Source organism: Cicer arietinum, chromosome 4, assembly GCF_000331145.2.
Source record: "Cicer arietinum cultivar CDC Frontier isolate Library 1 chromosome 4, Cicar.CDCFrontier_v2.0, whole genome shotgun sequence".
Lineage (NCBI taxonomy): Eukaryota > Viridiplantae > Streptophyta > Magnoliopsida > Fabales > Fabaceae > Cicer > Cicer arietinum.
In genome coordinates, this window is record NC_021163.2 from 61396121 (window position 1) to 61409724 (window position 13604).

Here is a 13604-nt window from a genome sequence, read left to right on the forward strand (position 1 = left end):
TTATTTAACTTTTAATATCATTTAGTTTATTTTTTTTTTGAAATTTATAATATAATATACATATATATATTTATTTAATCATTTTAAGTATAATAATTTTAATTAGAAGTATAATAATTATTTATTATAATAATAACAATAATTAAAATATAACATTTATTAATAATTTATTAATTTATTTTTAATTAATTATTAGTATTTTTATTTTTTAAATAATTAAATTAATAATTTAATGTATTTCATTTTATTTTCATGTTATCAATATAGATTTCTTTTCATTTAATTGTTATCATTATTTAATTATTATTATTATTTAATTTATTTAAAAAAAATAATATAATATATATATATATATTTAATCATTTTAATTATAATAATTTTTAATTATACGTTTAATAATTATTTATTATAATAATAATTAAAATATATATTTTATTTATAATTTATTATTGTACTTTATTTTAATTTAATATTAATATTTTATTTTTTAAATAATTAAATTAATAATTGTAATAATAAATTATTTTTTTTTTTAAAAAAAAACAACGAGGTTGGAGGTCGCTTCTCCGGGAAACGACTTCCTATTAACATAAAAAAATTTCCTCTTCAGGAGGTTGCTTCCCCAGGGAACGACTTCCTATTGGAACAGAAAAGTAGGGCATTCAAGGAATTTTGTTTTAGAGTGTGGCATTTTAGGAATAAAAAAATAAAAAAGGAATATTTAAATAAAAAACTCGAAAATAAATGTTGGAAATAGAGTGTTTTTATCACTTCTCAGTTATATTTTTCAAACTTTTGATTATTTATAATTATATACAAAGATAATTAATAAATAATATGATATAAGTGGTAGATATTTTAATTCTTTACCCCATTCGACCAAGATTTAATCTTAATCGAACGTATAAAAGAATATATGTTAAAAAATATTAATTCCTTAAATGAATCTCAATTATTTTAAGAAATTAATTTATATAATTGTGTTCATAGATGATACCTTAATTAATTTGTAAAAAAATATACAGAGATATTTGTATAAAGAGAGATTAAGTTTGATACATTCAAGGTGTGAAATTTGTTATTCTATTAACAATCACAAACCTCCTTTTGATGATTTTTTTATTAAAAAATATTATGGTGAAAGGATGGTACCTCATATTATCTTATCTGCATATTTCAATTACATTTAAAAAGATTTGCTCTTAATTATCACAATATTAAAGTCTTAATAATTAATACATCTAATAATTTAAATGTAGACTTATATTCATGGATAATTTTTTTAAAGGAAATTTATATTATAGTATTGCGTATAATTTGGATGAGAAAAGAAAATCAAAGTAAACTAAGCCAGCTCCAAAGTCTTTGTTGGATCACCCCACATTCCCACTTTCTCTCAAATATTTGACCATCTCTCTTCATAAATAGAAGAAGAAAAAAAGGCTTTATCCTTGAAGAGTGAGCTAAATTAACCCTCTTCATATGATGCACATAGAGAGCTACTACGAAGCAGCTAGGCCTAATTATGATACAAGGTCCAATAGTATTTCCTATGCACAATCTCAAATGGGTCCTAACAATAAGGACTTGAAATTGAAGAAAAGGAAAAACATTTATTCAAGATCTTCAATTTCCAAGTCTTGGAGCTTTGCTGATGATTCTGAATTTCAAAGGAAGAAAAGGGTTGCTAGCTACAAAATGTATTCTGTCGAAGGAAAGGTGAAAGGTTCCTTGAAGAAGAGCTTCAAGTGGCTGAAGGATAGGTACTTGTATGTGGTTTATGGCTTGTAGTGATTGTTAACAAAATTTTACTTTTCTCTTAATTGGTAGTGAAATATGTTCTACATATTGTTAATTGTCATGTTTTATGATGATTATTGTGGATTAAATATTTAAATCTTGTTTAATATATCATGTGTGTAATGCTATTTTCATTTTCATCTATTGAAAATCTTTGTAATCTTACAAGCTTGCGTTTATAAAATGATAAATTTCATAAAATTAAAATAATTTTTTTTACTAATAGCGGAGCTTTACAACTTTTATTAAGGGATGATTACCATTATAACATATAAATTATATATAAACCAAAAGCAAGAGAACCACTCCACCACTTTAGTATTTAAAGTACTAGGAGAATCATATAATATATATATAAAATATATATTACATAAATATTTAAAATAATGTATCTATTTATTAAATATTAAAAAATATTGGAGTGACCATAGTCATCTTTATCCTAGAGAAGATACGCCCGTGTTCATGACTTAATTTAAATTTGAGATAAAAAGTGGCAAGTACATATGACAATTTTATGAACTTTAAAGATTTTATATATTTATGTGCTATATAGACTTGCAAACAAGCTAGTAAATGAGAATCACTTGAGCACATATAAAAATGGACCCAAATGTCCCGTTTCAATGCAAATTTTATCATTTTCTCCTTTTGCTATAAATTGTATATTTAAACTCTCATGACCTAAGTATGTTATTAGAGATTATGAAAATCTAAGTTTATAAAGAGAAAACAAGTTTAATCTCCCAATCATCTGTAACAAATGATCTCTTTAAAAGTATTCGTACAATATCTTTTAAAAAAATAAAAATAAAATTATATTATAGAACATCTTTTAATGTATTCCAAAATTTATAAAAAAAATAAAAAATAAAATAATTTGAATTTTTTAATACGTATTTCACCATCTAATAACCGTCTTAAGTTTTCGAATTATAACCACAATAAAATTAAATAGCAAAATGTCGTTGTTTTAAAAAAAAACAACTTACCATATAATTTGATTTATTTATATTTTATCGATAAAAGAATTCAAATCGAAATTATTATAAGTTGAAGGTTCAACCATTTGTATCCATTAGTGAATTTGGGCAATTTTAAGCCAAATAGAAATAGTGGCTGGAGTGTTTTTTCTCAACGTCTAAATGCAACATGCAGAGGAAAGTATAAAAAATGAACTTCTTTTGAGCAATTATATTTAGTCAATTTTTATATTTGACTAAATATACCATACATCTTTTAAATCCTTATATATTGTTTCCATTATAGAATATAAAATGGATTAAATATAATATAATTTTTAAAAATGTATCCTTATAAATTTTTTACCATCATATCATATTAAAAAAAACATTAGTTATTTTTTGTTAAAAATACCACTATTTACTAGTATCTCGACATAATATTTATTAATTAAAAAATTTAGAACATATTAACTAATTAATTTCACATCAACAAAAAGAAAAAAAATTCAGTCAAAAAAGAATTAATTATTTCAATAAAATATAACTATTTTTGGTACTAAAATATAAGATAATTTAATTAGAAAAAGATAATCTAATAAAATAATTTATCGTGCATCAACAGAAAAAAAAATTAATAAAAAAAAAATTCAATTGTGAAATTTGTTACGTTTTTTTTACTTAATTTAATCCAATCCAACCACTGACTACAAAGTAATTAATAATAAATGACGTCAAAAAAGTAATTAACAATTAATGAGTATTAAAAAAATAAATAATAGGTTGCTCTAGTAACTTGTGAAGCAACAAGGAACAGATTGTGAAAGAGAGAGAGAGAGAGCAACAAATCATAGAATAGAATCAACGTCGACGCTGCAACACACAAATAATTTTTTTCAACATTTTCAAACAGTGTCATGTGGGAATCGATTCTATTAACGGTGGCTGCAACCGCCGGAAACAACATCGGAAAAATCCTTCAGAAAAAAGGCACTATCATTCTCCCTCCTCTCTCCTTCAAGTTCAAAGTAAAGTTTTTTCCTTTTCATTTTTTTTTGTAATGTTCACGTTTCGATTCTCATTAAAGATCTCATCTTTTTTGTTAACATTATCATTTGAAGCATATGGGTCTGTTTTAAATTAGTAATTATTGTTCGTTTGTGGTCAAATTTAACATTTTTTCATGCATGTGTAGGATTTGAATGAGAATAAGAAAATGAGTTAATTTTTGAATGAGAAAATGTTATGTGGATATGAATTCACTGTTTGATTCATATCTCATTGTGTTTGCAGGTTATTAGGGCTTATGCTTTGAACAAAACTTGGTTGATAGGTTTTCTGATGGATATATTTGGGGCATTATTGATGTTAAGGGCTTTGTCTCTGGCTCCAGTAAGTGATATATATTCCATGTCTATGTGATGAAGATAAAGCTTTGAAAAATCAATTCAAAGGGGGATTCCTATACCCTTTACCAATTAGCTTGCTCTTTTAGGGTATGTTTGGATGGAGGATTTGGGAGGGGAGGAAAGGGCTTGTTTTTATTTTTTAATTGAAGGAAGCTATAGAATGTTTCTGAAAATAAATCAAGTGTGATTTCATTTTTTATATGATCATATATCATGTTATTCTTTCAATTTTTTTACAAATATCATATATATATCAAATATTGACTTAGCTCTCCAAAACCCTCATCCAAACATACCCTTAGTGTTTTGCTTAGGTTTTTGACATTGGTGATCCTGGTGGTTTTTCTTTTCTCAAGTATAGGTCTCTGTCATTCAACCAGTTTCTGGCTGTGGACTAGCGATTTTGTCGATCTTTTCTCATTTTTATCTCAAGGAAATCATGAATGCTGTTGATTGGGTTGGCATTACCTTGGCAGGTTTTGGCACAATAGGTAATGTAAGTTTTTAATTACCAGTGTATTGTGTTTACCCGAGATTACTTTGGAACTTGAGAAGGCATGGTTAAGTATTAGAAAGAAAGTATGTTAAAATCAGGAAACAAAAGTTGTGTTATGCGACACTGTGACAATTTATTTTGTTGATTATGATGAGAATAATGAATTTTATAGCTGTTCATATAGTTCAGAATTTGGATCTTCATATAAATGTGATTCATTTGTCTGTAATTCAGTTTACTATTGTGTTGAACCTGTGTGTCTGAGCATCTAAGTAATGGACTGAAATTTTCTGTTGTTTTTCTCATCTTTTATTATCTGGCTTCTAAGAAAAATAACTTTGCCCTGCAATGTCATTGTATTAAGATGTATGATTTTGTATTTGTGTGACACACTGACACTGTTGGTTAACTATTATATGTTTATCTATATTTACTATTTAGGAGTTGGTGCTGGAGGGGAGGAACAAGAGGCGGCCGCTCTATCTATTTTTCACATCCCATGGCTGGCATTTGTTGTTTTCATCTTGTTTGTAGGTACCTTGTCTCATGAATCAACTTAATTTATAGTTTTGTGCTTCTATGGTCATAGATATTTCGCATTCATAAGTATGGTGGCAGTCCCTTGATTTTACTATAGTAACTGTTATCTGAGAAAATGCTTAACGTCCTTGTTGAAGAAAAAATGGTGGCGTTCCTTTATTAACTTGGGAGTCCATGCACGGAGTGCCGGTCAAACTCCAAAGTCATATTTGGCCTTGAATCTGGTTCATATAAATGCTAGGTATCTTGCTTAACAGTAGCAGTGTTGTCAATCACAAATCATGAAAATTAGTAGTTTGTTCAAAATCAGCTATGCTACAGTGTTGTGGTGCCGTTATAGTCACCATTTGACAACATTTTGTACTAAATAGTGTATGTGGAATAATAGCGATTTGTTCAAATTCTACTACGTTATAGTGCTATAGTGTTGCTATAGCTGCTATTTGACAACACTGAACAATAGCATATAATTAATACATGAAGTTGTATATGTTGAGGTTATAGTTGTTAGCAAAATTAAAAAAGCCTCGTCCAGTTACTTGGTTATCTGTTTTCTCACTTATGTTTATGTGAATGTTATTTTTCCCTGAATCTGTAGCATATAGATTGCCTTTTCATTTGTCATCTGTAACAGTTTCGTATAATCAAGGCAAAGAGTATATATGTCTTCAAAACATGATTATTATTTTAATAGCATTCATTCTATATTGTAGAAATCTGTATTTCTCTGACATCCTCAAATGAATATTAATTTTTCCCATGGGTTTTGAATCTATGTATGTCATTTATCACCAAATTCCTTTTGAAGTCAATGGGAAGGCATTTACTGGTCTCTTGAAATGCCTTAAATGTGCGCTCTATGCATGTCATTTCATTAACCTGTGAGAATTGTATATGAGTATTGGTTGCAATACTTATTGATGATAGTTTTTTATAGGCTTTAGCAACTTCTCTCTAGAAATTAGTGAGTTCTCACCAATGTAACAAAATGATAATACTATCACCTAAGCATTTTTATTATTTTAATTGTTATAAACACTTGTCCTGTTGTACAGATACTGCTTAATGGATGGCTTCAAATATACAAGCGTCAGCGAAGAGAACAAGAGATGGTAATTCATTTTTAAGTTTGCTGAAATACCTTCAAATTTATGTGTGTTTTCATAATAAACACCCCACATTAGGAACTTAGTGAGCTATGTTTTATTGTTCTTCTGTTGACATTTTTGTTTTACAGATGGAATACGATGTTGTTGAAGAAATCATTTATGGCTTGGAATCCGGTATTTTGTTTGGGTACTTTTGCTTTCCTTTCTACTCTTTTTCTGCATTCAGTTCTGATACATGTCATTTTTTCATATACCTCAACTCCTTAATAAGAGCTTGAGTATTATTGATAATAACTTGATATTATTCATCAGCAAGTTTTGATAGTTAAGTTTTAAGGTAGTTTATTAGTATAAAGTTATGCCATGTTACAAACAATTTATGTGATGATGGTAATACTTTTTTCTCCTTGAAGATTAAGCTTAGCTTAACTAGAATTGTCCATTTATATGGGGGTTACTGTTTTCTTTGGCAATGAACAAAATTTGATTATATGTCTGAGTTTATTTTAAATCCTGTATGCAGGATGTCATCTGTAATATCAAAGATGGGATTTCTATTCCTTGAGCAAGGTTTTCCCAAGCTGCTGGTTCCTATATGCATCATGATCAGTGTTTTTTTTAGTGGTATCGGTTTTTACTACCAGGTATTCTGAGTCCAATTTTACCTGATCTAGTTTTGTGAAAACTGTTGTTGCACCTTTCACACTGCCAAGTCACTTTCCAAGTTCCACATCACCAATTTTGGATAAACCTCTTTAATGAATTAATATTTTTCTTCCACACTCTGCAGACACGCGGTTTAAAGCATGGGAGGGCTATTATAGTTTCTACATGTGCAGCCGTGGCATCAATTTTGACTGGTGTACTTGCTGGGATGCTTGCTTTGGGTGAGCGACTTCCATCTGCACCGAAAGCTCGTCTAGCACTACTTCTTGGATGGTAATTTAAGATGTTATGCTTCGTCTTTTATGGCTTTTTTGCTCTTTTTTTAAAATAAAGTTAAAGGCCAAATTAAGCTTCAACCGTTCTTGTATTTGTTTTTTAAACGCATGCACACACACCAAAGAGACTCAGGACTTGCTCTATTCAGGCCTTCTGCTATAGTATACACTATACAAGTTGGACTTTTAGGATGATATTGTCCATAATATTCATGGAAAAATGAGAAATATCTCATCTGGTGCAAGGATAAAATCTCTTGAACCCAAAATCAAGAATTCAAACTGATGGCTCTCATCTAGCATAAAACAATCTATTCATTAGTTTATTTTAAAAAAAAAATGTTTACAACTGGAATCTTCTTACAAATATAAAAAATATCTCTATTCCTTCAAATAGAGAATACTGTTGGCATTTTATGAAATAAAATTATAAAAAATCAAAAGCCCCTTATGGGATTTGAACTGATGACTTACTCCTTACCATGTCACATTGATACCTCTTTCCATATGATGAATGAGGTTACATGATGTATTCAAATATTTGGCAACTTTCATACAATGTTGTTGAATAGTGGCGGTAGCGGTGCTATAGAGATATAGAGAAGCGGATTTTGATGAATCTGCTATGAAAACGACAATGCTATCCTAGTTTCACTATTTGGGCAATAAGTAATCCTTTCAATATGTAAACTGTGATTTTCCTCCATTCCCTCTTTTATTTGTGTGCGGCATGAGTTTTTTATATATAATTGACTTATTTCAACCACTATGCGACTTTGGCTATTTGCCCGCAATGTTAGTATTTGTTATTTCACATAGCAGATTTTTGGCCTTCCGCTGTTTTTCTCAATCTGCTTTTGATAACACTGATTTCATCTATTTTGTTGTGCGAGTCTTTCTGTTGGTTGGCAAATAACTTTATCTAGAGAGTAGAGAGTATAAATTAAAAACATACATTTAGTCTAGTTTGGTAGAATCCAATCTGGTCATTCTTGTTTCACCAAAGAGATGAAAATGTTCATGTTTTTATGTCAGAAATAAGGTCATACTTATGAAACATTATTTTTGCAGGCTACTTATAATTGTGGGTGTGATTTTGCTCGTTGGTTCCACACGGCTGGTGAGACTCCTTGCATGTACTTCGCGACGAAAAAGAAGCAACGTCGAGAAGAATTATGGCCCTAGAAGATCCACTTCTTCCCGCACAAGGGAGCCAAGTCCTAGTGCTGTCATTCAAGCGGCAACATTAAATCATCTCCTATCATCATCTTCCAAAGAAAAAGCTTGACTTGACAAGAGCTGGAAAATGTTCCTTCTTCTCCTTCACAAGATTTCTAAGCATTAAGCTGCTAAGGCCATGGTGTATGCTGTATATGTAAGTGGTTGCTTCGTCAGAGGGCGTGACATTTTTTCTGGAATCATACCTTCTGGATCATAGTTTGGATGAAGTATCTGTTAGCTTTCTGATGCTATCTTGTAAAATCTATTCCTGAACTTTCACTATGTTGGCCTTTGATGATTGTATATGACAGTGATGGTGACATACCAACACACATAATTTTTTTTTGGTTGGAAACTAATTTTAATAATCAACAGTTTATTCCTGTTGTGCAGTAGTGATCTTTGAATATAGGTGTTGCTTGTGTTGGAATAATGTCCTAAGGGTGCACTTCATCCTCCAGAGATATCATTGAGGCAAAAGAATTGATTCTAGCAGAATGCTTCAAAATATACATTTTGAAAGTAAAGATTCTTATCTTGTTAGGTACATTAGGGAGTGGATAATATAGAAGTTGAGTAATTATTGAATTCAAAAATGTTATAATCAAAGTGTGGTTTGGAAACACTGATTTTACGGTTCACAGTATGGCACCACCGTGCTCCACAACTTGTGAGGACTGTGCTTGAAATCCTTGTAATTTGTTTTCAAACACATTGAAAAACATCTAGGAAAAATGATAATTGATCTTTCATAAAATGTTTAGAAATTTTGGAGAAGATATTTGTCATTTCTAAATTATGATAAGGAAAAAATGAACAGAAGATGGCCCTTTTAGAAAGTAACAGCTTTCTCCATTATGCAGAAATTAATGATTTAACTAACCGGTCCACCACAACAATGATGCCAATACTATGTAATGACAAGATGCAAAACAAGCTCAACCGCTGATAATTAGAGGCACCATGAGACTAGTGTGCAGTGACTGAGAAATGTGAGGGTCCTACTATAAAAAGTTCCCTGATAATTCATGTCTAACTATCTTGCACACATGTCACCCTCAAATATGGCCTACTTGCACTAGAAAGCGTCACATTTGTCAGCTAGACTACTAATTCCGAAAATGTTTCTGCACATAAGTGTACTATTCTGTAGTTGGTGTTCCACCAAATATATATGGTTGATGTATCAACAAGGTATCATGTGAATTCACTGATTTATACTTTCACTTCGAGAATCATGGCACCAAGGTAGTTTTTTAAACCTCATACAGGATAGTTTTCCATGGAGCAACTATCGTATTCTAAGTAATTATGATTGCTACATGCATATGATTTTAAATTGCAGTCTACAATTGTGTTTAAATTTACAACATCAAGATTTTTACGGTCACTGTAGCTGCATCACATCATGTCATCAAGTTTGCAATCGTGACACATTAATTACATCTATATGTAATTTTTGCGATATTAAAGATTGTGATGTAATGAGGCTTGCAAAACCTTAGATTGTCCATATGATTCACCTGTATTGTATAATCTGATCACAAAATAGAGGAACCACCTCAGTAAATATCGGAGGAATTTGCCTTACTAAAATTCCGATAAACTCTATTTTTCATATCATATCAGTATTGTCCTCAAAAGTTAAAATTTCTGAATTCACTGTTTGTCATCTCATTTTATTTGAATATATTTTTCCCTTTGAATTGTGTTAACAATCTGAATTTGACTGTCTTACAGTGTCTCGATCGACCAATAAATAAAATGAAGCAAAAACAGCAAACCACATATACCATCCCTTCATAAAATCCAACACATAGTAACAAACAACATTTGGCCCCACCGACAGCAATTCTTGTATACATTTCAAGTTATGGAGAATCACATCAGAAGACAAATTTAAAAAAAAAAATCTTCCACCAACCAATCGAAATTTCATTCTGCATTTTCTTGTCCTGGATAATTACCTAATTGCTTCATCTGCCAGCTCTCATGAGGGGCTACATGCTCATGGGAAGGAGAGTAGTGCTGCAAAACGATCAAATCAGACTTTAGTCTTGTAATTAACAAAATCACAGATTAATGTAAATAACATTTGGAACTTTGTTATGATATGACTATCTGTTTTAGTTTGAAACTGGAATGCATTTCTGATACAGGTTTACAATTACCAGAAAAACAGTAAAGTTCTATTTAACAACCATCACACCACAAAGTTACTAATAGGAGATAAAACATGAGCTACAATCTACTTTCATGACAATATAACTATGTAGCACCGACACTTCAAATTGAAGGTGTGTCTGGTGTCTGACATGACACCGACTCATGTAGTTACATTCAATTTCTTCTATTTTATTATTATCGGTACCAATATGTCAGTATTGTGTCAGGTGTCTATGTCTAATCAGTATCAATGTTAGTGCTCCATAGCTTGATACTCTTATGTACATGATCAATTTTAGTTATTGAATGCTTTAACTGATTTTTTTTTCCTTTAGTTAGTAAAGCAATCCATCATTCGTCTATTTGGACTTACCAATTGCATGCACGCATTTTCTAATGTTTCCTTTCACATAATAAAGTAAAATTAAAAAATGGCTAGCCATAGTTAGTTAAACCTCCATCTCCATCATAAGTTCTTTGGCTGATGAAGCTGAGACAACTATATTCCGAGCACCGGGCTTAATGAACCCTTCTTCAACACCATTGTCAAATAATGCAAGCAAAAAGTTATAGTAACCATCAACATTCAATAGGCCAACCTGTGCAGGAAGATATTTGGGTTAACATATGATTACAATAGTATACCAATGATTTTATCCAACAAAGTAACAGCATAAGGTTACCGGCTTTTTATGAATTCCAAGTTGGGCCCAAGTTATCATCTCCAGAAGCTCTTCCATAGTTCCATATCCTCCTAATTATGAGTATAGAGTGGAGGGTATAAAAAAAGGGTAACAGTCAACATTATATGTTTATTAGAGCAATCCAGTAGACCAAAAATAAAAGCAAATTTCAGTAAATAAAAGAAAATCTTTCTTCTGATCTTTCTTTAGCACTTCCTGCGTCTCATATTAAGTGTCGTTTTTGTTTAGGGTTATGCACACTTCATAAGAAAATCATTGAGTGTATTAATTTTTATAATAAAATAAATTTCATTTACTAAATTGTCCTTATTAATAATTAGTTAGTAGAAGTAGTTAGGTGGATTGATACTACTAATAAGGATATATAACTGGGAAAAACAATTAATACTTTATTCAAAATGACAAATAAAACCGGACAAACAAATATTCAAAATGTGACGGTTAATATATGACAAAAGGAGTAGCATTCACATGTAATAAGACACGCTCATTATTATTTTTAAGACTATTTTGAGAGTTATTCAGATAAACTACCAGGGAGTGCAATAAATGCATCAGCTTCTTGAGCCATTGCAGCTTTTCTCTCATGCATATCTGAAACAATTCTTACTTCACCAACTGTTTCACCAGATATCTGTATAAAATAAAGACCAATTACAACATACTAAAATGAAAGTTTCTACATGGAAAGAACAGTACAAATTATTTCCATGACAGAGGAACTACTATCATAAAGGAAATAACCAATTTTCTCCCAAACAAGTCACTATCAGAAGTAAGAAATGAAGTTCCAATAAGATAATGCTATGCAAAACTTAGTACACAATATAATAAATTTCTTTGGCTCAAATTCAGATTTTTTTTTCCTCACAAAGACTATATGTTTGATTGTCAAATCATAAAAACCTGAATCCTGAGAACAAACTAATATCAAGCAAGAACAGATTCACTCCTGAGGAACAAATTCAAAGTATGTAGAATGAAAAAGAACAAAATAAGTATCAATATAACAGTAGTAGCACAAATACCTCATGAGGCATGAGAGCTTTTGGAATAATCCTGTAAATGTAGAGATGTACATATGAGGGCGAAAAAAAGAAAAAAAAAGGAATCAATAACAACACAAAGGTTATACACAGTGATGAATCAATAACAATACAAAGCTTACAGTGAATGAATAGAGTATAAAACATTGTTCTTCATTTAGGCATACCCGAGAACATGGCAGCCACCATTATACATTTTCTGAGATATTAAGCCCATCAGTCCAACACTTCCTCCACCATACACCAAGTCTATGTTCCTTTTAACCTGAAATTTATAACATAAAATAAAACCACAAAAACACATAAAAAACAACATTGAACCTCAATCAATGATTCTGTTCACATAATCTATTGAAAAATAACAAAGAACCAAAGTCACCAACATATATCTATAAAAGAAACAAATTAAGAACACAAGCACATTCAACACATAGTTAAGGTCATCTACATGTGACAAAGTGAAAAGAACAGTGTATTTATTATTGATGACACTAACAATCCAGAGCAATAAATGCATTTACAAAAAAAGTTGTTAGATAAAAAAAAACAAATATTCTCTGACAAAAGTATACCTACCCAGATACCCTTTTTATGAAAAAAGATGATTTTTTTTTTTATTTTTAAAAAAGACAAATATTGAGAAATTTGTAATAGAGTACTAATGAAAGTCTCTGACCAGTTCATTGGCTAATTCAATGGCGGCGTCACTGAAAACTTGTCGGTTGCCGGAGTTGCTGCCGCAGAAGACACATACCCTTTTGAACTTCTTGCTGCTTTGCTCCATTCAAAATCGATTCTTTTTTTCTTTTTCTCTTTCTGGTTTATGATGATTTTCTTTATAAGCTGAAAAATAAAAAACAAAACCAATGGAACAATAACGCGGCGTTATATATAATATATATAGAGTTAAATTAAAATGATGATGTTTTGTACCCAAAAATATTAAAATGACGATGTAGTTTTTTTTATGACAAAAAGATGATGATGTGTTGTATTATTAAAAATGAAAAATATATATTATTTTGGAATTTTTATTTTGTGGATGAGGTACTTTTTTTATAAATTGTGAATCATACGTTTGTATTGACTTTCTACTTACAAATGTCATTTCTTCCAATTTTATTTTTGATATATATATATATATATATATATATATATATATATATATTTATATAAAGTTTTTTTATATATTTATACAAAGATAAATTAA

The 13604-nt window shown here is 29.9% G+C and overlaps 3 protein-coding genes across 4 annotated transcripts; 2 read left to right on the top strand and 1 right to left on the bottom strand.

Moving 5' to 3' along the window:
• The first annotated feature begins 1485 nt into the window (after positions 1–1485).
• LOC101498614 (uncharacterized) lies at positions 1486–1791 on the top strand. Its single transcript, XM_004498812.2, has one exon. The coding sequence runs from the start codon at positions 1486–1488 to the stop codon at positions 1789–1791; it is 306 nt and encodes a 101-aa protein (XP_004498869.2).
• Positions 1792–3552: 1761 nt separating this feature from the next.
• On the top strand, positions 3553–8870 carry LOC101498944 (probable magnesium transporter NIPA9). Its single transcript, XM_004498813.4, has 9 exons — positions 3553–3790; positions 4056–4154; positions 4533–4662; positions 5109–5197; positions 6263–6319; positions 6445–6503; positions 6840–6960; positions 7107–7255; positions 8329–8870. Exons 1-9 carry the CDS (start codon positions 3680–3682, stop codon positions 8543–8545), a joined length of 1032 nt encoding a protein of 343 aa, XP_004498870.1. The 5' UTR covers positions 3553–3679; the 3' UTR covers positions 8546–8870.
• A 1373-nt stretch (positions 8871–10243) lies between these two features.
• On the bottom strand, positions 10244–13380 carry LOC101499269 (cytokinin riboside 5'-monophosphate phosphoribohydrolase LOG8). Of its 2 annotated transcripts, XM_004498814.4 has the most exons (7): positions 13071–13380; positions 12562–12659; positions 12377–12407; positions 11883–11982; positions 11328–11398; positions 11100–11243; positions 10244–10506 (listed from the first exon to the last, which is right to left on the bottom strand). In XM_004498814.4, the coding sequence occupies exons 1-7, from the start codon at positions 13176–13178 to the stop codon at positions 10414–10416; spliced, it is 645 nt and encodes a 214-aa protein (XP_004498871.1). In that variant the 5' UTR covers positions 13179–13380; the 3' UTR covers positions 10244–10413. The 2 variants fall into 2 exon arrangements, with proteins under 2 accessions (XP_004498871.1, XP_073223664.1); XM_073367563.1 differs by lacking the exon at positions 13071–13380 and having other exon boundaries at positions 12517–12629.
• Positions 13381–13604: the final 224 nt, after the last annotated feature.

What these genes read in the sequence shown, in the direction of transcription:
- LOC101498614 (XM_004498812.2), top strand. Translation starts at nt 1,486, where the DNA reads ATGCACATAGAGAGCTACTACGAAGCAGCTAGGCCTAATTATGATACA.
- LOC101498944 (XM_004498813.4), top strand. Translation starts at nt 3,680, where the DNA reads ATGTGGGAATCGATTCTATTAACGGTGGCTGCAACCGCCGGAAACAAC. An exon ending in AGCGAAGAGAACAAGAGATG is followed by an intron (nt 6,320 to 6,444) that starts GTAATTCATTTT and finishes TTTGTTTTACAG; the next exon opens with ATGGAATACGATGTTGTTGA. An exon ending in GAATCCGGTATTTTGTTTGG is followed by an intron (nt 6,504 to 6,839) that starts GTACTTTTGCTT and finishes TCCTGTATGCAG; the next exon opens with GATGTCATCTGTAATATCAA.
- LOC101499269 (XM_004498814.4), bottom strand. Translation starts at nt 13,178, where the DNA reads ATGGAGCAAAGCAGCAAGAAGTTCAAAAGGGTATGTGTCTTCTGCGGC. An exon ending in AAGCTCTCATGCCTCATGAG is followed by an intron (nt 11,983 to 12,376) that starts GTATTTGTGCTA and finishes TATTTTATACAG; the next exon opens with ATATCTGGTGAAACAGTTGG. An exon ending in AACTTATGATGGAGATGGAG is followed by an intron (nt 10,507 to 11,099) that starts GTTTAACTAACT and finishes ATCGTTTTGCAG; the next exon opens with CACTACTCTCCTTCCCATGA.